This window comes from Armigeres subalbatus, chromosome 1 (assembly GCF_024139115.2).
Source record: "Armigeres subalbatus isolate Guangzhou_Male chromosome 1, GZ_Asu_2, whole genome shotgun sequence".
Classification (NCBI taxonomy): domain Eukaryota; kingdom Metazoa; phylum Arthropoda; class Insecta; order Diptera; family Culicidae; genus Armigeres; species Armigeres subalbatus.
In genome coordinates this window covers 62431037-62456194 of record NC_085139.1, presented here as the reverse complement: position 1 = coordinate 62456194, position 25158 = coordinate 62431037, and the positions used below count along the sequence as shown (strand labels likewise).

The 25158-nt window shown below is 39.4% G+C and overlaps 2 protein-coding genes and 1 long non-coding RNA gene across 3 annotated transcripts; 1 reads left to right on the top strand and 2 right to left on the bottom strand.

Moving 5' to 3' along the window:
• Positions 1-2295: 2295 nt before the first annotated feature.
• LOC134206326 (alkyldihydroxyacetonephosphate synthase-like) lies at positions 2296-4154 on the bottom strand. Its single transcript, XM_062682052.1, has 2 exons — positions 2832-4154; positions 2296-2775 (listed from the first exon to the last, which is right to left on the bottom strand). Exons 1-2 carry the CDS (start codon positions 4152-4154, stop codon positions 2320-2322), a joined length of 1779 nt encoding a protein of 592 aa, XP_062538036.1. The 3' UTR covers positions 2296-2319.
• Positions 4155-17292: 13138 nt separating this feature from the next.
• Positions 17293-18759, top strand: LOC134206250 (integrator complex subunit 12-like). The gene is made up of 2 exons (XM_062681969.1): positions 17293-17426; positions 17481-18759. Exon 2 carries the CDS (start codon positions 17510-17512, stop codon positions 18587-18589), a length of 1080 nt encoding a protein of 359 aa, XP_062537953.1. The 5' UTR covers positions 17293-17426; positions 17481-17509; the 3' UTR covers positions 18590-18759.
• A 2351-nt stretch (positions 18760-21110) lies between these two features.
• On the bottom strand, positions 21111-22469 carry LOC134206201 (uncharacterized). The gene is made up of 4 exons (XR_009978251.1): positions 22317-22469; positions 21728-22239; positions 21492-21656; positions 21111-21431 (listed from the first exon to the last, which is right to left on the bottom strand). It is a non-coding gene; the product is annotated as an uncharacterized LOC134206201 (long non-coding RNA).
• Between the last annotated feature and the right edge of the window lie 2689 nt (positions 22470-25158).

The following is a 25158-nucleotide window of genomic DNA, read 5'->3' as shown; positions in this document are numbered from 1 at the left end:
GTGCCATTAAAGCGGTGGTTGACACTGCAAAGGTCGCCATCGAATGCAAGCGGCGTGGTATACGTTACTGCGCAGTAATAATACTCGATGTGCGGAATGCATTCAACAGTGCGTACTGGATGGAGATCGCGAACTCGTTGCTTCGGCTGAGAGTACCGGTAGGGCTGTACAAGATTCTGGGAAGTTACTTTCAGAATCGAGTATTGATCTACGAGACAAACGAAGGCTTGGCTAGCGTCCCCATCACGGCAGGTGTCCCACAGGGATCAATATTGAGTTCATTGCTGTGGAACGTGATGTTCGATGGCGTGCTGGGCAGAGATGCATCCTGAACAGAATATGAAGCAAGAGCGTTGGTGTTCTAAGTTTTGAACTCTGAACACAGTTCAGTGTGCACTGGGCTGCTACGCAAGGAAACGGTCATGGCAACTAAGATTCCATAGATTTGAAACTATGCAAAAACATACGAGCATGCTTGATTTCTATTCGTTAGATGCCCACGTGTTCCATTACTAGCCGAAAAATGAGTAGCATGCCGTCGATTGAATATGTTTTCTTAGGATACAAGTTGCTAAGTTAGGTCAGTGCTCTTGAACAGTGTGCTGTGTTCAGAACGTTTTGAACACGAACACACGTTCTCGTGTTCAGATGCGTCTCTGGTGCTGAGGTTAAAGGTCCCACCAGGAGTCAAGTTAGTGGGATCCGCCGATGACGTAACCATGACTGTGTACGGAGAATCCATCGAGGAGGTCGAATTGACTGCAGCCTATTCGATCAGTCTTGTGGAGGAATGGTTGCGCAGCAAGAAGCTCCAGCTGGCGCATCATAAAGCGGAGATGATAGTCGTTAGCAACCGGAAATCGGTTCAAGAGACGAGAATTAGAGTCGGTGGTTGCGACATCCCCTCCAAGAGATCACTGAAACAATTGGGGGTGATGCTCGACGATAAGTTGAGCTTTAAAAGTCACGTCGACTAAGCCTGCAAGCGCTTCGACGGCGATAGCGGCACTATCGAGGATGATGGCGAACAGCTCTAGGGTGTGCTCCAGCAAGCGTGGCGGTTTCAATACTACGATACGGAGGTCCAGCCTGGGGATCGGCGTTGAGCGTAAACTGCAACGTGCGAAAGCTGGAGAGTACTCATAGGCTAATCTGCCTGAGAGTCATCAGCGCATATCGCACCGTATCTCGCGAAGCAGCATGTGACCATATGGACCCATGACAACAGGTAATACCACGTCGCATGCAAGCATCAACTAGTCATCAACACGTCGAAGACGAAGTACATGATAGGAAGAGGTTCAAGAGAAGACAATGTGAGCCACCCACCGCGAGTTGGCATCGGTGGTGATGAAATCGAGGTGGTAGAAGAATTTGTGTACTTGGGCTCACTGGTGACTGCCGAAAATGATACCAGCAGAGAAATTCGGAGGCGTATAGTGGCTGGAAATCGTGCATACTTTGGACTCCGCAAGACGCTTCGATCGAATAGAGTTCGCCGCCGTACCAAACTGACCATCTACAAAACGCTCATTAGACCGGTAGTCCTCTACGGACACGAGACCTGGACAATGCTCGTGGAGGACCAACGCGCACTCGGAGTTTTCGAAAGGAAAGTGCTGCGTACCATCTATGGTGTGGTGCAGATGGCGGACGGTACATGGAGGAGGCGAATGAACCACGAGTTGCATCAGCTGTTGGGAGAACCATCCATCGTTCACACCGCGAAAATCGGACGACTGCGGTGGGCCGGGCACGTAGCCAGAATGTCGGACAATAACCCGGTGAAAATGGTTCTCGACAACGATCCGACGGGCACAAGAAGGCGAGGTGCGCAGCGGGCAAGGTGGATCGATCAGGTGGAAGATGACTTGCGGACCCTCCGTAGACTGCGTGGCTGGCGACGTGTAGCCATGGACCGAGCCGAATGGAGAAGACTCTTACATACCGCACAGGCCACTTCGGCCTTAGTCTGAAATAATAATAATAATAATGCAAGCATTAACTCTGTTCCTAGAACTTTCGCCGTACTTAGATCATCTAAAAAACAACCTCCGAAACTAATCCAAATTTGTCTCATATAAATGCTTGAAACTTTTTTTTACGCTCCGTTAGGGCGTATAAAGAAGGAGCGTTATTTCGAATTTGGAGCGTAAAAAGTTGGAGCGTTTTATCTAATTTTGAGCGTAAAAAGAAGAAGCGTAAAAAGAAGTTTTACAGTACCACATATGGCCATCTCAAAAACCTATTTCTAAAATAGTGATTTGCGAATGTTATCAAATCATATACCAATCCATTTATTCACACAAACATGCAAATTCAAAGCTTTGACATTCCGTTATCGCTCACCAGATTACCAGCAGCAAATATATTGTTCGGATCCAGTTCCTTTTTGATGGCTCGCAAAATGCTAACACCTGCGTGCGAAACACTAGCCGGATACCATTTGCTACGCATCTTGCCAACGCCATGATGATGTGACAGACTTCCACCGGAAGCCAATATTGCGTCTCTCGCCCGATCCTCAATAGCTTTGAACAACTCCACCGCGTTGACCCGTTCGTCCGGATGCTTGATGGCCATGTAGAAATAAACACAACAACCATCGTCGTACGTCTGCGTCACACGATGGCTGATCATCATCCTTCGTATCCCGTGTCGTTCACACTCCGCCGTTACGCACGATTTCACATTGTTGCACAACGACAAACACTTTTCCCAGCTAACGGAAGTTTCAAACGAATCTGCCATGATGTTGAAATCCCATCCGAAGTCCTGAAACACCAGAATCAGTTTGGTTACAACGATTTGATAAATTGACGATCACTAACCCGAATATATGCCACCACAAATGTCATCACGTAGCCTTTTTCTCCATTTTCTGATCCTCCGTTCAGGGCGCCAAAACTGGCAGCTATGCTGTAGATTTGTTTTTCATGTGATGTGACATATTTGCAATCGCCTTCGAATACCAGTGTTACTGCGACTATCTGATCTAGGTCTAACCCGCAGATTTTAGTGAGATACTGTTTCTTGATGCCGTTCATTATTCCACTGGTCCAAGGTCCTTCGGGTTGCAGATACTGTCCAATTTGAAACTGGAGATTATCGAGTAACCGAATACTTGCCGGTTGAAGTCTTTTCTTGGCTACCTCCCGCAGAAAGCGAACACCGGTCTCGAAGTTGGCAAACACCAGCGACCCACATCGACTAACCTGAGGAATTGGTCGAATCTTCACTACAGCTTCTGTGATAATACCTAAGGTGCCCTCGGATCCGAAAATGACTTGGTCAAAATCTGGACCACACGAAACTCTCGGGGCGAGAAATTGCTTCTGTAGCACTCCAATCCCGGTTACCATCGTTATCCGTACGACCAAGTCTTCTATATTACCGTACGTATTCTTTTTCATACCCGAAGCTCTTGTAGATATCCACCCACCCAAGGTGGAAAACTCAACCGAATCTGGTTCATGACCTAAGGTAAAGTTTTGTTTCCCAAGAACCCTCTCGAGATCCTGCCCCACGATTCCAACTTCGAAGCACGCCGTTAGATTCTCTTTATTCAACCACAGCAATCGATTCATCTGCGTCATATCCACTATGGCAACAGTTCTTCCTTGAACATCCGGTGTTGTACTTGCCCCGGACACTGCCGAGTTCCCACCCACAGGCATCAGGGCAACATGAAATTCGATCGCCAACGCCACAATTTTCACCACATGATCGTGACACTTTGGCCACACCACTACATCTGGCAGCTTCCTAAAACTCAGATTCTTCAGTTTTTCAACGTCTTCTAAGCTCTGTCCGTGACACCTCATTAACCGATCCATTCCATCCTCCGAAAACTCTACCCCAGCGTTCCTCAATCCGTTTAAGAACTCCGAACATCTCACCGGATCTGGGAATTCTCTTGGCTCATTAACGGCAGTCAGTCTCTTACTAGTGTCCACGTCAAAGTAATCGATGACCCAGTCACGAAACCGATTCAATCGGGCGCCTCCCCCAATCGAGTAACGCTTTCCGGTAAAAAAGCAGTTCTTCCCATCGTACTCGAACCGCGAATCCTTATAACCCCAGCCATCCCAACGGATCAACTGCTGGCGGCACTTGGGAAGGGTTGGCAACACACTAGCTGGTGTAGATTGCATCTCGTTAGCTCGATATGTAATAGAATACTAAATAGACGCATTGGAAACATCTCCTAGTCACGGAGGATAAAGGGCTCGATTCATGGTTTGTTGATATTTCACAAACAGGCGAGAATCTTCATTAAACAGAAGCTTTAATTGTGCATCAATTGCAATGTTTGTTGGTTTTTCCACCCCATTAACTGAAGTGTCATAGTCGCAATTAGTGAATAACAATAAAGTGTGTGTCGATGAATAAAATCCCTCTTGCATGATATATGCTCAGGTGTTTTTGTCATCTTTGCCGACGCGTACACTCGAGGTGACATGGGATGGAAGGTATAGGAAAGGTCTAAATTGGTCGCCACATGGGCGCGCAATTCCACACTGCAACCGAACTAGCAGCTACTGCTACCGGCATAATTACGGCATTTTGAATTTCCAATGGTGAAATCAATATCACATGATAACATTGAAAACATTGCATACAACATGTACTGATGCATTTCTTGATTTTTTGATGAAATCAATACAAAGGGTAATTGTCTCAGGTAAATGCAAAAAACAAGCTAAGAGAAAAGGTGATTTGGTTTGCAGAAGACAGCGACAATATTGCGTATTTTATCTGCAATAAATATGATATTTTTTGTTGTGATCTCTCCAAATATTATGATCAGGGATGGTCATAGGCGTAACTAGAGTCTCGGTCTAGGGGGGGCCATGGCACCAGCTGGTGGGTTGTAATTTTCAAAGGCGATTTAAAGCACTGTGCGCATGGATTGCAATAGAAATTGTCTGACTAAGTTTATCGCTCATTCGTCCTAGAACTAACATAAAAAAATCGCGAATAATACAATTGATTTCCAATGATGCTGTGATTGCTTCAAAACGCTGTGTCTGTGTCAACTTGTCTTCTCCATGTTACTAAATGTGGATAAGTGTGTAATCTAAGATTCAAGAATCTTCTTCGAATTATCTATAAATGAAATTCGATATGAGTATATTTCTGAAAGTTTTCAAGCATTTCCATGATTACTTAATGCATAAAGATTTCGATTTTTTTTAAACTTGAAATTTTTGAAACTCTTTGGATGTGGAATAAATTCCACGAAATTTTGTCATAATCAATATAAGTATTCATGCAATTCCAAAATGTATGCTATGTGCTGAAATAGTTAAGTACCGATGAACACAAATTTGGAATCCTAAAGTGTTTTTTATGAGTCATAAATTCCATGAGTCATAAAATTATGAGTCATAAATCAAATTCCAGAATAACATAGGGTTCTTGTAGTTACCGACGTTAGGAAGAGGCTTTATTATGGTTTTCTGAATAGGTGAGAGATTTCTCTGCAAAAATCAAAGAGACTTGAGAAGCAACCAAATCGATCTGAATTGTGCTGCAAAAGAAATGTTTTCTGAATTCTAAATCTAATTTTTTTATCCTAAAAAACAAATTCTAACTAAAGCAGACACAAAAGAGTTTTCCGATGATCCTTATGAAATCGCCAAAAAATTAAATGGAACAAGATCTTTTGATGATTATAAAAATATTTCTTTAATGCAATCTCTGTTGTGAGTGCGAAGGTTGTCTAATTTTTGTCCTAAAACTTTCAATGGAATGCATTGTTGATTTTTCTGTCATTGTAACAAAGATTCTTAAGTTTTATAATTTTATATCTTTCTGTGCCAGAATTATATAGCAAGAGCAAAAAGCTCCATAGGAATTTGATCAACTGTTTTGCGGCATACCTTGCGATTAACTCGAAGATTTTCGAAAGAATGGTCGTTCGAAATTTCATTGACCGGATTTGTGTACATGTGCTCATTTTGATGTAGTTGCTTCAGTCTTTTTTGAAGCGGATGGTAGTTTAATAGAACAGAAATATTTATATCTTAATACAATTATGTTTTTATGTTTCTACGACCAGGATACTAGTCAAACAAATGCAGAACAAATTTATTATTTTAAGCTAGCAACTGAATTAGAAGCGGCATTGATTTTAGCTTAAAAATCGAGAAAATGTTCCCGGGGGTCCAACTTAAATATTTCGATGCTTTGCTGAACAAATGGTCATAGATGTGATAACGCAACAAATATATGTTTATAGAATTCATAATCAAAATTAAGAAATATGTAGGAAATATGTAAATGAAATAAAAACTGACTAAGTTGGAATTACTTTTCAAAATTTTCTGGGGGGAGGGCCACAAGTAGGTCTGGAGGGGGCCAGCCCCCCCCCCCCCTTATTTACGCCAATGCAATCAAGGCCAATCATGAATAGGCATACACTGGAAACGTCGTTTGAGTCGGCCAAAGACTTGAACGGCGAGCAGAGCTTGCATGTTGCCTTTAAGGTGAAGCGTTGTGACACTCAAATTTGTATGTAATTGTGCCATAAGAATCATCAACCGTGGATTTGTAGTGGTGGAAACTTTCAATACCAATTCAGTAAGCATACACGTGGGATTATTTTTTTGTTAACATCCGTCAACAGTAAACATTGCACGCATTCGCAAGAATTCAGCTCAATTTAGGCGCAGTAATAATCAATACAGTCTAAGTATGGGATTCGCTGATGGAATTAGCTAGAAAAGCATTACTTTTTCTTTGATTTAGGTGAATATTCATGGATTATGTTTTCACTATGCTGGCTGTTTATGTTTACATCCTCAACCGTTGTTGCCAGCTGCTCAAACGCACCAATAACAAGATCATTTTTTGCCCCGATTTTTCAATTTTTACAACGCACTTCAAAACAAACTCAATAAGATATTATTATTGCATCAATACCTAATGCGTTAGGAAAAGATTGATTAATTTTATCGATATTTTACATGTTTCTGCTATGATTTCACAATAGTGCATATCGACATCACTGTCTGCTGCTGATCAATGATTGCTTGCATACGACGCTACCGACGACGTGCTGAGTGGTGAAACCGGCGACGTCGTTGGCATGGTGCGTTACTGGGGGAATTTTTTCACTTTGTTCACTTGCTTATATATCTTCCCTAAATTAGCGCTATGTGGTAATATCCTTATATCGCCGCATAGATTGAACTTAGAACTAATTCCAGATTTACTTTTTTAGTGAGAAAATGGTCAGGTATGTTGGCAATATATGAATTAAATTTATTTGTGCATATCGGGGTGGGTGGGGTAGGTGATTGTTTGACTGTGTTGGTAAGCCGCAAGGCAGCCATTCTGAATGACATGTCATGAAGCCTTAACGACTGCGTTATCAAGTTGGAAGGCTTCCCCTGTTAGGGAATGTGCAGACAGATGGCGCCAAATGGCACAGATTCGACTGTCGCATGGGTTTGATTTTGAATAGCTCCTGGTGGTGAAGTTGTAATGCCGGGACCCGGGGAAGTCGCTGATTACCAATTCGTCAGACAAACTCCTAACAAACGGAAGCAACCTTTTCTCAGGGTATTCTAAAATTATAATTTAAAATTAGTACGGATGCACTCAGCCTTAGATGTGGACCGATATCGTCACGGAAACGAAAGGTACCCCGGGGCAAGTGGGACCTAAAAAAACGCTAGTTCAGCAAAATCGTTAACGCATATTTAGAAAACAGGCTATTTCAGGACATTAACCACGGATACATCATTATATGCTTCCGTTGTTGAAGTGTAGACGTGTTGTAAGCCATTTATTCAGTTACAAAAATATTGGTAGTGACATAAATAAATTTACCTGTGAAACTCACTTACCCCTTCAAACGGGGCAAGTGGGACCTATTCTGCTTTATACGGTCGAACGAAACTAATTTGAAGAATGCAGATATAATGTTCATGTAATTTCTGAGTCGTAGTATTTCCGATCATGGATGGAGGTTTATTGCTTGTTTTTGGCAAAAAGAAAGGGATTACAATGTTAGCAAATATAAAATCAAGACAACAGCCAGTTTACTGTTTAATTGGCTTTTGTCTGGCTTTCCATTAGCTTACTTTCTTACCAAATGTGTTAGATGGAAGAGATGAGCAAATCTTTGTTTACTTTTCGAATGAATGTTTCTCTGTTTAGAACACAAATTATTACATAAATTAGAACTTCAAAAGGAACGTTTTTATTCAGGCGATGCGCAGTGTTGTAAATTTGTAATAGCCAATGGCCAATTTATGTCTTAAGCAATTTATTTATCTGAAAAACTGTTAATCTGATACGATGTTTAAAAATAACAAAACACAAGAAAAAACCTGTTGATCTATTGTAGAATGAATAGATTGTTTACACTGTAAATGGAAAATTTAGCATAGCTATAACCATTGCTCTTTTCCATGAGCAAGATAATTTCCAGAAAGTAAAATACACATTTGGTAAATCAGCTGTACACTACTTTTTAACAACGAAACCAACGATATCAACTGCATTTGATTCAGATCCATATGATATATGAGTGTCGAAGTTATTTTTCACTAGAAAACAATCTAAAAACAGGTAAAATGGTTCTATCGAAAATGTTTTTCAAATATGTCCCACTTGCCCCATGTATGTTAAAACTTAAGGGCAAGTGGAAATTTCAGATTTTTGCTTTAATCAAAACTTTTAAATCGTTTTCGATGTCACACAATTATTTAATTGCTCAAAATATTCACTTTCCACATCAATGATGAATTTAGAAACGACTATTTTTTTGGAAATTCATTGAATAAAAATAAAAGTGATAGATTTTGCCAGTAGTTTAAAGTCATGATTAAACAATACCATTAGTATGGTGCCGCAAATGGTTTTGATTCCAAATTTTTTTGTGTCAGGCGAATTCGTTGATAATTCTGCTTCATCTTTCTAGAACATTGTTACCATTAAAAACGTTCACCGATTAATCGGCAGCCATAGTACCCACTTACCCCGTATTTTCACTTGCCCCGGGGTACCTTATTTAGTTTTAGTGGTTTTGTGTCAGAGTAGTTTTTAAATTTTTTGCAGTTTTTTCATTAGTGGCGTGCAAGTCATGTTCCCATCAAACAAAAAAAGTTCTAAAAGTTCGGTCAAATATTTAATCATCAATCGAGAGAGTTATTCGTAATGTAATTATGTTGATGTGATTGTAGGAAATACGATATATCACAATGAATTTAAATTGCTGACTATATTGCAAGTAATCGACTTCATTGAAAAACCAATAATATCCCATTATCTTTTGATGTAAATTTATCGCCTAAATGTATGAAAATTATCTAGTGGAAGCAATCGAAACTGAATCGAAAGGCCTAAATGGGCCATAGTTCAGAATCGTTCAACAAACAATCATCAAGAAATTTCAACCTACAACCAAAAACTTGATATTTTAAGGCTATTATTTCAAGAAAACGTCAAATACTACGATTGAAAGTGCCACAAACAAGATTCTGTAGATAATGTTTAAAAAACATTTTCATGAACTTCCATAAAGACATTGGCACTTAGGTGGTCAAATTATTGATCATGCTGAGAGAATGACATAGGCGTAACTAGAGTCTCGGTCTAGGGGGGGCCATGGCACCAGATGGTGGGATGTAATTTTCAAAGGCGATTTAAAGCACTGTGCGCATGGATTGCAATAGAAATTGTTTGACTTAGTTTATCGCTCATTCGTCCTAGAACTAACATAAAAAAAATCGCGAATAATACAATTGATTTCCAATGATGCTGTGATTGCTCCAAAACGCTGTGTCTGTGTCAACTTGACTTCTCCATGTTACTAAATGTGGATAAGTGTGTAATCTAAGATTCAAGAATCTTCTTCGAATTATCTATAAATGAAATTCGATATTAGTATATTTCTGAAGGTTTTCAAGCATTTCCATAATTACTTAATGCATAAAGATCTCGATTTTTTTGAAACTTGAAATTTTTGAAACTCTTTAGATGTGGAATAAATTCCACGAAATATTGTCATAATCAATAATGAATCCTAAAGTGTTTTTTATTAGTCATAAATTCCATGAGACTTCAGAAGCAACCAAATCGATCTGAATTGTGCATCAAAAGAAATGTTTTCTGATACGAACTGGTTTCTAAATCTATTTTTTTTATCCTAAAAAATAAATTCTAACTAAAGCAGGCACAAAAGAGTTTTCCGATGATCCTTATGAAATCGCCAAAAAAATAAATGGAACAAGATCTTTTGAGGATTATAAAAATATTTCTTTAATGCTATCTCTGTTGTGAGTGCGAAGGTTGCCTAAGCTTTGTCCTAATACTTTCAATGGAATGCGTAGTTGATTTTTCTGTCATTCTAATAAAGATTCTCAAGTTTTATAATTTTATATCTTTCTGTGCCAGAATTATATAGCAAGAGCAAAAAGCTCCATAGGAATTTGATCAACTGTTTTGCGGCATACCTTGCGATTAACTCGAAGATTTTCGAAAGAATGGTCGTTCGAAATTTCATTGACCGGATTTGTGTACATGTGCTCATTTTGATGTAGTTGCTTCAGTCTTTTTTGAAGCGGATGGTAGTTTAATAGAACAGAAATATTTATATCTTAATACAATTATGTTTTTATGTTTCTGCGACCAGGATACTAGTCAAACAAATGCAGAACAAATTTATTATTTTAAGCTAGCAACTGAATTAGAAGCGGCATTGATTTTAGCTTAAAAATCGATAAAATGTTCCCGGGGGTCCAACTTAAATATGTCGATGCTTTGCTGAACAAATGGTCATAGATGTGATAACGCAACAAAAAATATGTTTATAAAATTCATAATCAAAATTAAGAAATATGTAGGAAATATGTAAATGAAATAAAAACTGACTAAGTTGGAATTACTTTTCAAAATTTTCTGGGGGGGGCCACAAGTAGGTCTGGAGGGGGCCAGGCCCCCCCGGCCCCCCCTTATTTACGCCAATGGAGAATGATAGTGGATAAAAGCATAATATCAGTGGCGTTTCCCTAACCTCAATCTACCTGTGCACTGGATTTAAATTTAAGGAAATGGTGTGCGGAAATGCATAGAATAACTAGAATTTAATTAGTTTAAACGACTCTGATAATTTAATTTTTCATTTGGGCTGTCAAAATATCAAAATTTTTATTTTTTTAGGACAGTGCACAGGTAAAAAGTGAGGTTACGCGACGCCACTGCACAATATGGTCTACCGCATGTAAGTAGGTGGCAATGGTAAAACGTTACTCCATACTCCACAATCATAGACGCTCACCTAGAAAATTTAAAGTAATTTGATATAAATTGACAGAATCAAGAAGATCACATCAATCAGACGGTTTCAAAATAATTATTCAAAACTTTTCAACAATGTTTGTATTATCTACAGAAGACAAAGATAATGCTACGTTCAATTATATTTGCAACCGTGAGATATTTGTTATGAACTTTTCAAACTGCGACTATTTGCATATTTACTCTACAAGCGAAATTGTAGTCATGTTAACAGATGGCTATGTTTATCTCTAGACATTGCCTACTTATATTTTTTAAACCAAAAACATTATTAAAAACCGGCAATGTTTCAGTATTACATTCGCTGCTTTGATTTTTTTTGTTGATTTATTAGAGTGATTTTGTATGTATAAAATAAGTTCATCACTAAACGATACTTTTGATGTTTACAAAACAATTTTATCATGAAATATTCTGGTTAATGTTTGAGAATTTTATCTAGAAATTACTTCAGCGAGATACACTGGATTCTGTTTTTACACGATTTACATTTTCTCAATTTTTAATTCATTCTAAATGTTTAACGCATAATAATAACCATGTGAATTTTCTTTGAATTATTTAAAAAAAAATCAAAACATGTTGCAAAGACTTTGGTGGCAAATTGAAGTCGCACTCACACGATCAAAATTACCAGCGAAAAAAATCGTTTAAAAGCAGAATTCTGTGTACTCTGGAATCTTCTGAAGATAATTATAATTATTTCTTTCTCAAAATTTTCCTAATTACTTCAAAATTCTCCCTGAAAAATAAAAAATGTTCAGTAGTTTTTTTTTTCAAAAACTCTACTCCAAAAAACTTAGACTGTATGGTATTTACTCAAATTAGAATGTATTTGTGGAGGGATTGTTACCGTATAAGGTAACAATGAGGCAACGAGCTGACACGGGTTTCAGTACCATAAAGAATTAACTAAGAATTGTAAGACTTCGCACGTAGTATTTCTTGAGACCATGAATACTCACATACATCTTCAATTTATTTGGGTATTCTGGTTTAATAGTGTATGTACAACTAACGCCTCTCACACCCCTGACTGACGGACCAAATTAATCGAGGCGAATTCCTCGCGACAACACGAACTCCGGGGCGAATTGGAAAGGGCGAAAAAAAACGACGAGGAACGAGGAGGAAGGAGGGTTCGGGGAGTAGAACGGAGACTGACCTCGAAGCGAGTCGAAAAAAAAGGATCGCTCTTGAAGAAAAGAAAAAAAACCCGCGTGTTCAGTGAAGTGTCCGGGAAACCCGGCCGCGCTAAGCATCGGGGCTTTTGGGGTCAAGGAGATCTCGGAATCACGGTGGACATCGAGAACCACGGCCTTCCATCGACGATCCCGTACCGCTCGTAGTTGCTTTCTCATCCAAACAGCCGGCCACGTGGTACCCTCGTTCCGTCCTAGTAATTGGGGACACATCTGCCGTACTTGGCCTGCGCTGTACTGGATTGTCACCATCCACTGGGATTTCACCGGCCCTATCCTGACCAGGGCACGATCTGACTGTAATAAATGCCGCATCAAGTTCCCAGGCCACCTGGGATACATTAAGGGTCGTCTACAAATCACGCCTTGTATTGTCGTCATCCAGACGGAACCTCGTTACGCTGTTTTCCGTGTCACATTGTGGTGATAGACTGGCATCCACGACTCACCTAGGCCTAGAGAAGCCTCAGTGCAGCACCATTATCAGCGGTGACCTCTAGTCCTATTCGGTCGCAGATCCTATTCACCTTCCGGCCGAGGATACACGGTTCAAAAATTATCAGTGTCCCGACATTGGCAGGTCAGCCTCTGATGAGCACGAGATTCTACGCGTCCAACCAATACCCACATCCCGAGACCACCAGCCGAGGACGGCAGGTGTCGTGCTTGGTAGTTGTCTAGCTGAGTATCCCGCGACTACGGGACCACGAGAAATTATAATCCCACCCGACCGTGTGGAACCGGCATCCGATCAACTGAAGACTCCAAGCAAGTTCTACGTGTCCAACCTATAACCCGGCTGGAAAGCGAACCCACTCTGGTTTTTGAGCTGAGCCCTGTATTACTGTAGCAGTAAAGGTAGAAGCAGGTAGCATGCAGACAAGGTACGTCCAAATAAGCCGCATGCCAACAATGGGCCTTAACGTGTCCGATCGGCCAAACCAGAACTAACCCCTTAAAGACTAACCCTAAATCGAAACCTCAAAATTTAATAAAAACATGTTATAAAATGTACTCTACATTTTCATTTTACTCGATTTCCCGCATGCTTGTTGTCTCGTCTTGATTACGTCCGCTTCCGTGTAGATAAGGTCCGTGTGTTCCCCCAAGCAGGTGTTGCGTGCCGACCCTGAGATAAAACCCTAGTGAGCTAGTAAGGAGGACGTTAGGACGTCCCCTCCACAGGCGTACGGACGTCATAGGAGGTAGTTACAGGATTCAGACAAAAAATATGCCAAGGAATCTTCAAACATTTTTCCACGAGTTCTTCAAAAAATACCATTAGACATTTCTAATCAAGTTTCATCGCTTGTTGTAGTTGTTGAAAAAGTCTAACATCGATATCGTGTTCGGATAAGACGGCTTCATCCGAATCATGTATATGCCCTCTTGTTCAGTTTATATTTATTTTATCATACCCGTCTCAATCCTTACAATCGAGTTGATAGTAATTGAACTTTCTGTAAAAAAAACAATGCTGTAATTCCAAAAATTTGGAAGTTTTGGCAAATAACTAAAAGTCGATAAAATAAATAGAATAGATGTAGCTCTCCCAAGCATTTGAGGCTAGTTATGCCTATTCTTCTCCGAAGAACCGGAGCATATTCAAACCAAAATATTTAAAGTATCGCAGTGGTTATAATGTTTTCCTGGACTTATTGTAAATGCTGAATGGATTTGTGTGAGATTGTAGGAATTGAATTCTTGAATGATGTTTTGAGTGATTGTTCGAAGAGGCTTATTTTCAAAAAATCATTATCTCTAAAACACTCACAACACGAAAGTATAGATTTTCCTCTTTCACGTAGGTGCATTTTTAAAATTTTCTATCGGGGGTCATTTTTCCATACATTTTTTGGAGCGTAAAATCGGCTATCATTTGAGATTTATATGGAGTTTGCACCAAAAATAGTGCAAAAAAAATTGTTCTAGATCCCCCGATAGAACATTTTAGTTTACCCACTATATGAAAGATGAGAGCATATACTTTCACGTGGTGGGTGTTTCAGAGATACTGATTTTTGGAAAATAATACTTTCTCATAGACATACCGTGGAGAAGGTTTTTGGCGTTTCCGATAATACCAGCAAATCCGTAAGCATTTTTTAACGGAATTTAAAAGATTCCTAGAAGCTCCCACGATTGTTTGAAAAGAGTTCCAAAGTCTTGTCAAAAGATAAGATAGGTACAAGATTTCACATAAATTTCCAGAAAGAATATGAAAACTTCAACGATTTGAAAAAGTTGCCGTGGAGGTCTATTGCGATTCTAAAGAAACTGTGAGAATTCCCGAAGGTTGATGAGGGCACCAGAAAGATTATAACATTATTTGGCGCCAATTTTGGAGAGATGTTTGTAATGCTGAATTATAACCTTTCGGGAGCTCTGCGCATTTACTAGAATCTTTGTGAACGACCAGAATTACCTACCATTTAATACAAAACCTTAATGTTCTGCTTCTACAAGTGAATAGGCTTCCAATAACTCAGGAACTCGTTTGGTCTTCAAGGATTTAAACATGCAGGGATTTTCATATGCTTAAGAATGAAAAAAAAAACATACCTGGAATTTTTCGAGAAATTACTGGAAAGTCAGGGAATTTTATTTTCAAATTTGAGTCGACACCCTGATCTTGTACTTTACTTTCTTTGATGTTTCATTGGTAGCAAAAAAAAATAACGTTTTCAGATCTGAATACGATTTGCCATAAGACTCGTACTTGCTAAGGGCATCTTTAGTAATGCTACAGTTATAGTTACATTTATTTCCCGAGTTTTACATTTTATAACTGTCAAAGATATAAAACACGAGATGCATTTGACTATTTTTGACATTTGAGATGCTGCACATGTTTTATACTGGAAAAAGAAAAAATAATCTTCCGAGGCCAATTCAAATGTCAAACTGTTATGATGTCGATGAAATAGTATTTTTTGTAGCTGATGACGTCATCTTCTATTGTTTTGAACGAAATAAAACTCGAGAAAGTTCTGTTGCAAATTCGTGCAAAAATACAACTGAGCAGTATTCCAGTTATAAATTTCCCGACGAAACTGTTCGAATTTTTAAAACTATAACGTCTGTTGAAGATGGCATTTTTACAGTTTCAATTTCATTTCCTAACTCCCATACAATTTATAACTCTACTAAAGATGCCCTAATGTGACATCAACAACAAGCAAAGTAACGCAAGGATGTGTATTATGCAAGATGCAAGCTGAAGGCAAAAAGCCATTTTGACATAGGACTACGTCTGTCTTTTCTATATTGGGGTACACTTTACGATTGCAAAAATCGGAGACCGTCACGAAAATATGATAGACTTTAAACTTTAATATCTCAGCCGTTTCTCAATGGATCTTCAATTTTTTTTGACCGTTCGATCAAGGATGAGTCATGAAGTCATGATGATCATGAAAATATTGATTTTTGACTTTTTATTATCGATAATTGATAAAAAGTTTAGAAACAGGTAAACCAACCAATCACGTACATGCATCACTAGCACAGACATCAAAATCAAGCAACCTACGGGTTTTGATCTAATCCTCAGTTTGAACAAAATTTCACGCAGAGCTGACGCGTTAAAGCGATCGCAGCGGAGCGGACACAGCATCACGCTGGTAACATTTTCAACGAAAATCCATCGCATTGGTGGTGATCCTCGGTGTGTTGCTGCAGATCATTCAACCTCAACGAACCAGCACTTCATATAGTCCAGTGAGTGCATGATGACGTAGGTTGACAGTTCACAGAGCTTGTTTACAGGGACTTATGGGCCAAACACAATTGATACGTTTGCGTGCGTTTTGACAGTTTTCCCATGGAAAAGCTGTCAAAACGCACGCAAACGTACCAATTGTGTTTGACCCATTAGTCTCTGGAGCAGCTTCCGGAAGAACTGTTTTGCGATTAATTAAGAATATTGATGTCTGCTGTGGTGGATTTATGGTAGGAATCAAAGCATAGCACTAGAAAAGTGATGAACTTTGTAAACCTTAAAAATCACTCAAATAAAGAATAAAAAAAAAAAATATCACTAGAATATTCGGATCAAAATGCTTTTGAAAGAAAATTACTAATTTTTATTTCCAGCTGATCGATTTTAATTCTAACACTCTGTAAACAAGCTCTGTGAACTGTCAAATAATTGAGGTTAAGTTAAGATCTTACATTGGTCTATGAAGCAAGAGTTGACTGCAAAAATAGCACTGTTGTGATACCACGCCGCCACTGGCGATGCTGAGAATTTATTACAAATTGTGGTGTCAACAACTATAGGAAAGGCGCATTGGCGAAAGAAAATTGGTTCTTCTCAGGACCAGCCATTCGAATAACAAGCTTATTGCACCATCTTCCTTCGCGCGCGCTTGCCAGAAACAGCCAAACCGATGAAGGCACCACCTTAGTGGAACATATCGTTATCTGCTGTTACGTGTGCATTACTCCATTTGATGCTGGGTACCTTGCGTGGACGTGGCGTGCACGCACCTTAAAAAACCGCTACGTGGACATCGGCCCTGTATAAAATCGAGTAATTAAATAAAAACCTCTCGTAATACCAAACTCAAAAATTATCCTTCTCCTTCATAAATATATAGAACGTGAACCATACACGTGCATTGGATATAAATATTTAATTTCCACCATTTCCACAACTAATGCGCGCCAAATGTGGAACACGAAGCTTTCGCGATGCGACGAAGAGCTTTTCGAACTTCAAACCGTAGGCGCGAATCTACTAAGCCGACCTAATCGAGTTTTGAAAGCTTGTTATAAATATCCAAACGTCAAAACTTCAAAACAACATCAACTCTAATTTTGTTTTGGTTTCTGCTGGTTTTACGGAAGAATTTTAGAATTTGTGCTTTTTTTCTTGGTTACCGGACTATGTAAAATCGTGATCTAGAGGTATATTGATATAATACTTTATATACCAGCGATAGATTAAAAATGTAATTTCAGTTCAACGGTATAAAATTCAACCCACCCAAATGATGTCCTCGGCCGTCGATATTGATCCCACATTCAAACATGCCCTCAAGTTGCTTCATTCGTCGAACTCGGATTCAGCAGAAAAGATTCGCAACTTGTTGGATGAACTGATCAAGCAGCGCTACGGTGGAAGTAAAACACTGAATAGCACCCTCAGTAAGAAGCATCTGGCCGAAGAAAGTACCGCCTGCGGGAGTAATCTTTACGTTCGGAAGCAAAAACCTGCTCCGGTAGTGGTGCGTGCTGTTTCACCGGTTGCAGGACCGGCACACGATTCCAAACAGCAGTCTCCGGCGAAGAGTGACCTGGCGGTGGAAGGTGCGACACTTGAAGCGCTTACTGTCCCCCCGCCACCGTCGGGGTCGATTATTCTTTCCATATCGGACGTCGAAGGAAACGACGAGGATGACGATGTCGTGATGGAAGAGGATCAGCTCAAGGAGCTGGAAGACCTGATGTGCATCGTTTGTAAACGGATGGAGCATACGGCCCGGAATCGGTTGGTTGAGTGCGCCGATTGTCATTCGCTGTATCACCAGGAGTGCCACAAGCCGGCCATTTCCGAAGCAGATGCCAACGATCAGGAAAATGCCTGGTTCTGCACTTTGTGCAAATCAAAATCGGTCAGCAAGTCATCTTCGTCCTCATCGCCAGCCGTCGGTTCACCGGCAAAGGTTTCGTCGTCGTCATCGCACTCCAAGTCATCGAGTAGCAAAAGCTACGAGTCGTCCTCGTCCTCTTCGTCCAAGCACAAGAGTTCCAAATCAAGCAAAGAAGGATCTTCTCATGATCGCGATAGGGATAGAGACCGCGATCGCGATAGGGACCGGGATCGAGATCGTTCGGATCGTGACCGAGAAAAGGATAGGGAGAAGTCGTCCAAGAGTAGCAGCAGCAGCGGCGGCGGTGGTGGTTCGGAGTCGACGAGGGGAGGATCTTCCTCGGCTGGGGGATCATCGTCGTCTGCTAGTACAGGGGCAGGTACGCCGAATATCAATATCATCAGTGCGGACAAGCGCCTGCAGATGATGAAGAAGAAAGCTGCAAAGCTCCATGATAGCAAAAGGAAGCATAAATGAAATGATGCAAGTATTTAAGGAAAATTCTCCAGATTAATTTCTTTGGCCCGATACAATGTGAACTGTTTACTGTATAATATTCTAAACACAACAATGCTCGAGTACTTTTTCAAATCGGCGTATATGTAACATTTTGATCAGACTAAAAAAAATCCTTTTTTGAAACTAAACATTTTTATTGCAATTGAAATCAATTTAACGATATATTAAGAAAGGGGTTTACACCACTGACTTCGAACTCTGCACTGCGTGTGAACATTTCTCGCTTAACTTTTCAAAAGGTCCTAAGTAACATTTTTTTCATGAATTAATCTGAGTACTGCAATCAAAAGCTTTCATGTTGTTCTGTTGATTGCGCTATTCAAATTAATTCATGAAAAAAATGTTACTTAGGTCCTTTTGAAAACTTAAGCGAGATTTCAGTTATTTTCATAAAAATAGGTATATGTTACAACGTTCTGCCACAGACATTTTTTAACGTTTTTTTTTCAAGTTGGGGTGCTTTTTAGTTAGGAACTCGCTAATTGGGGCGAAACCCTATGAGGCATTTTATGACATAGGGCAAAATGCCCAATAGTGGACCCCCTAGTAGCGGAATTTTGCTCTTCCTGCCATAAGGTGTAGGAATTTTCAACATACTACTTCCGGTTGATATCTAATAACAAGTTCTGTATCTCCTCTCCACGATACATACATAAAATACTCAAATATACGACGTTATTCGTTGAAATTAACATTTCAATGTCCGAGTGAATTCGCCCTATAGTAGACCCCCTGGGGGCCCATGATAGGAAATTGTTTCCCTATAGTCGACACTTCATTTGATTTTGATGTTCCATTTCGGGACGTTCTTCTTCCCTATTCTGGACCCCCAAAATATTCCTATAAATGGACACTCTCATGTTTATTTTTTACAAAATTGTTAAAATTAATCTAATTTAACTTTCCGTAGCATTTCCAATGCATGTAATCAAATCATAGAAGTGTAAAGTAGGTTCTCCCGATGGAATTTCATAGCAAAATGTTTACATTGTGCTGTAATAATGCAAAAATGGCTGGAAGGTCCACTATTGGTTGGGGGTCCACTATTGGTCATTTTACCCTAGATCGAATCAGCTGTTTTTCTCTTGTTATCCTTTGACAATTAGGCTTTCTGCGAGCGTGTACGCACACGCACATTTCACTCACATACTTTTATTCAGTTTGTTTGCAACCACGAGCAGCTATCACGGGAAAATCAAATGAAATTGTTTGCAACCACGAACCGTGGGTTCGTGTTCGTGAGAAATGTCGGCAAGACCCTAATAGACCAATGCAAACTCTAACTTAACCTCACTTATTTTGACAGTTCACAGAGCTTGTTTACAAGGTGTTAGAAGAAAAATCGATGAAGGGAAAATTCTCGCGTAACATATGATTACGGCTTATAAACCAAAACCTTGATTTTTGATTTTCTGGCATAAACGATTGCTTTGTAAATAATTCTTCATCCTAGGCAAAACTCCGTACTTGATATCTCCTAAGAAACACACTTATTGCTATTTTGAGTGAACGTCTCATGAACAATTTGCACCATAGTGGTTTTTAAGTCCTTTGTTGGCGCCCTCAACTACCATGCTGAATGTTTGCTTTGGTTTTTAGGCCATTCACTTTATATTGCTTATTTAGAAAAACTAGCTCCAAATTATTTTAAAATGTATATTATTACTAGATTTTTGATATATCGCATAGCAGAACTGCTCTGGCTAACAAATCCGATGGTGTTACTAGCTTTGAGCAAACGGCTTAAAAACCAGACGTGTTGCCGGTAATGCGAGTAAACGGCGCGATTTTTGTTTTAGCTGAAATTTTGTAGATTTCGAATGGTTTTTCAATTAATCTTTATCTGTTGTTATAATATACCCATTTACGTATAGCATTGACATGGTTTTGGCAATGAAATGAGTTTCTACTTCAATTAATGAATTAAATTAGTCATAAAAAACTTGAACCTCATTTTTCTCGGTTCAGCATTGTTGGTTTTTCGGCCCTAATCATATGTTGCTCGAGAATTAAAATTCATATTTTTAGTTCGAATTTGCTGTGATCCGAATATTCAAGTATTATTCTTTGCATTCAGCATGAAATCAATCGCAAAGGACATCTACATGCGAATAATATGACGAAACAATTTTATCGGAAGCTGCGCCGGAGGCTAAGTCCCGGAGAAAAAGCTCTGTGAACTGTCAACCTACGTCATCATGCACTGGTCTATACACGCTTAGTTCAGTTCACCCAAATATGGGTGAAGAGTACCTAAAATCGCCAAAAAGTGCACATACCTAGATTTGGGTGAATCGACCAGTACCTATATATGGGTAACCTAATGCTACCCATATATAGGTACTTGAAGAAGTGAGAATTATTGGTAAATTTCACCCATATTTGGGTGATTCTCCTGTATTTTTGTTCGGTATATTTCAAAGGTTTTTATTATTTATTTTATAAAATAAATAATTATTCAAATATATTTGATCTTTTGTATACAGATTCTATATTTCTATTAAAAAAAAAACAAATCATCCGATTTTGTTAAAATAGTATTAATAAGTAATCTGAAAATTCATTGGCGGCTAATTAAAAATAATCGGGTTCCCCTCGGAAACGTGAACAGTAGAAGCCGCTCCTGGTTGAGTACCATAATTGCGAGCATAATTGTACCGCCTTTGTTGCTCTGGATCATATGCGACCGAGGGCCTAAACATGCCTACAGGGATTAGCTGGATGGTCCGCTGCTACTGGAGATTCATGGACGTACTCTGCACAGTACAGCACAGAATTACATGACCTTCCCTTCCTTCGGCTGTGGGAGAGATGAAATTTCAGTTAAATATAAAAAGACGAATAAACTATATTTACTTACGATAAGGTGTCCCCCATCCTTCAGGATTGAATGCCATTTTAGGCAACGGCTAAGGTAGTTTTGGAATCCGGATGAGAATGCGAAAGTCCTATGGTACCAGGTGCTTCCGTTGGTGAAATTGGATCCGCCCCAGGTGCTTTTTACGTGTTGTTTCAACGTTTCGCCCTGTAAATGTGGAAACAAAAAATACACTATGATGGGCATCTTTTTCTAATCAGTAACATAATGTAACTTACCGTTTCGTTAATTCATGTCATCTAGTTTTCCCTGGCGAAATTTGAAGTTGACCCAAGAGTTGACCAGTTCTTCATGATCCGGAAGCCTGCCTGACGAATTTCGACTCCGATACCAGCAAGTAACAGTCCGAATGAAACCTGTCATTTTCTCCGGCGTCCGAGATTTTTCGTTTGCACTTGCACTATGATGGCAGGAAGCGATCACGATGGCCAAGGTGATAAGAAACGATGGTGTATATCATTGGTTTGTTGGATTAGCGACCAGTAAGTGAGCGTAATCAGGCGATAAACTTCGGATCGGATCGTACGCAATTTACCCATAATCGAGCCCATAATGTACATAATGACACAATATGTTTTCCTTGGACAAATTGATGACGGGATGATCCGGAATGAGACAAAACGAGGGACGTTCGGGAGCTTCGGGAACGTTTTCGCTAGCTGCTTTGCCATGGACGAGGCCAGTAGCGAATGGCTGTTTTGCTGCTTCTGGTCAGAACTTTGATTATCGTCTAGAAGTTCCAACATAAAAGAAATGTATCGATAACTCATATTAATAAAATATAACAAAAAACTACAACACAATTACCTTATTTCACGAACCACGACATTGTTTGCAACCGTGACTGCAGGAAAGATTGGACAAATAGAACTTTTAATTTTTGATTACTGCGCGGCGCGGCCATCAATCTGGATTTGTTGATGTTTATTTTTTCAACCAAATATGGGTAAATTAAATTACTCAAATATGGGTAAAGTCAGCTTTTGAAAAAAATCAGTAAATTTGACTGATTTTCTAGGTCTTTTTTACTAATAATATGGGCGAAATAACATTTACCCATATTTGAGTGAATGAAGTACCCATAAATAGGTAAACCAATCTAAGCGTGTAGGTAAGGTAATTGAATTATTATTAATAGGCCTTTTCATGGGACACTGCCGAGACTGCACTTGTTTACAACCGCTGAACAGGGACCCTCCTTAGACGATCCCCACCACTGCGTAAATAAAGCCAAAATAGCAACCTCTATCATGACGCAAACGTCGCGAACTCGCACCGGTCGTTGGTAAACGGGTTTGGGAAATGTAAACGCAACCTACGGTGAATAGCGAGTTGGCAAATTTGGCGACCCGCTCCAACCGTTGCCAAACCATCACACGAAAATATAGAGTAACGCATAAATAAAAAATGTGCCGTCTTCTGAAAAATTGTTCGGTTATCGGGTATTCATCATCAAAACCATTGTGATGGAGGTCAGTTTAGTTTGGATTTCAACTGATTGGCGGCGCTAGTGCATATCTGGGTGCTGCGGATAGAGCCGCTTTTCTGCGCTCAAGCGAGCAGAGGGATATTTTGAAATCACTCCCATAAACAAAATTATTTTGCAGTTACTTGGCTGTCAAACATTTCCCGCTCTTCGAATTTCTCTTTCCACGCTGCATGAGGGCGCACAAATGAGCTAGACTCTACATGACTTTACGATTGTTTACATACATTCATGCTCCAATCAGCTATTGAATCTCGTGAAATTTCGTAACGAGTGCTATTTAATTGCATTCCAACTAATTTTCCACTCAAAATACAATGTGAGAATATTTGTTACAATGAATACAAAACTCAAACAAAGTTTATTTTTATTTTTTCCCAAAATAATAACAATACTTCTCAATATTGGATCAGAAACGAACATAACCACAATCTTCAATGTTTGGCTCCGGCACAATAGAAAATTTTGGCTTCAGTTTGACAACCAAATCGATTCTATCCGCACCACCCAGGTGCATATGAAATAACCTGATAGGTTAGATATCTCGAAATCTGGAATTTTTAGAATATTGGCGTCTTCTACAAAGTTGTTCGGGTGGTCAAAACCATCATGACGAAAACAAGTTTAATTTGAAATACAACCGCTTGGCGGCGCTAGTGAATAACCTTAAAGGTTAGATATTTCGATAGTTGAAATCTTAAGAATATTGCCGTCTTCTACAAAGTTGATTAAAACCATCATGACGAAAGCAAGTTTAGTTAATAATACAACCGCTTGGCGGCGCTAGTGTATTGGAAATAACCTGATAGGTCAGGTATCTCAAAATATGTAATTTTTAGAATATTGCCGCCTTCTACAAAGTTGTTCGGGTGGTCAAAACCATTATGACCAACGCAGGTTTAGATTGAGATATAACCGTTTGGTGGCGCTAGTGTCTAAGAAATAACCTGCTAGGTTAGATATTTCGAAAAATGAAATTTTTTAGAATATTGCCATATTCCACAAAGTTGTTCGGGTGGTGAAAACCGTCATGATGCAAACAAGTTTAGTTTTAAACACAATCGCTTAGCGGCGCTAGTGTTATATAAACTGATAGGTTAAATATCTCAAAATCTGGAATTTTCAGAATATTGTCGTATTCTACACTCAAATAAATTCACCCATCAAATGTATGTGTAGTTTCTCATACTTTACCAAAATTCCCATTCTCATCAATTTTATTTTACTCTCATGACCATCATACTTGCGACACATACCTTTAATTTGATCAAGCATTGGAATTGATGACTTATTGAACGCACTTCCTGCATTCACCGACTAATGGATTTGCTCACAAAGTTGATGACGGTGGTTAAGAAAAAAAATGGCGAACGTGAAAAAATTTTCTTTCGGAAGCCGTAGTGAAATTTTTTAGTACGATGGTTAGCTCACGGTACTGTTTTAAGTTTCGAGTTCCGAGCCACATGAGTCGGTAAGTATTTTAACTATAACGTATGAAAAGGTTACACTAAAATACAAGAAAGAAACTCTTAACGTAGGTTCCACATACATCGTCCGAAACCATCATCCGAATCTCCTGCTCCAGCGGAAACTGAAAACAAAAGTGCATCCACTATCCGCAGACGGACATACAAGGTACTATCGTTTCATTCTGTTCTAAGCTTCCGTGTTCGACGCTCTACTTTCGACAGCTGTGCGATACAAATAATGTCCGAACCCGGGGCCTAGCACCAGCAAATGCCGTAGTACGGCGAAGCGAACGATCACGGCTTCAGATCAGAAAATTTACTGTTATAGCAATTCAACTGTATAAAATTTGACAACATCGACTTGCGCTGTCCGATTTTCTTCCGATTTGCAGTTCAAAACCAACGTCGATGAAAATGGACGTCACAAAATGGAACAACACGGATGACAAAGTTAGGTTTAGTGCACGGAACGAGAGAGAATCCAGATTCGCTGATCGACGTTTTCAGATTTCAATTGAATCGAGTTTATGTTGCAATCAAAGAATAAAATATGCTTTTGCATCCATATAACCTGCTATATTTAAAATGTTTTATTTATTCATAAAAAATAAAAAGGAAGAAAAAGTATTCGGGGAAACTAGCGATTGAGACCATTTGCTGTATGCATAGATTTCATCGATGGTTATTATTATAA

What these genes read in the sequence shown, in the direction of transcription:
- LOC134206326 (XM_062682052.1), bottom strand. Translation starts at nt 4,154, where the DNA reads ATGCAATCTACACCAGCTAGTGTGTTGCCAACCCTTCCCAAGTGCCGC. An exon ending in TTGTGGTGGCATATATTCGG is followed by an intron (nt 2,776 to 2,831) that starts GTTAGTGATCGT and finishes CTGGTGTTTCAG; the next exon opens with GACTTCGGATGGGATTTCAA.
- LOC134206250 (XM_062681969.1), top strand. Translation starts at nt 17,510, where the DNA reads ATGATGTCCTCGGCCGTCGATATTGATCCCACATTCAAACATGCCCTC.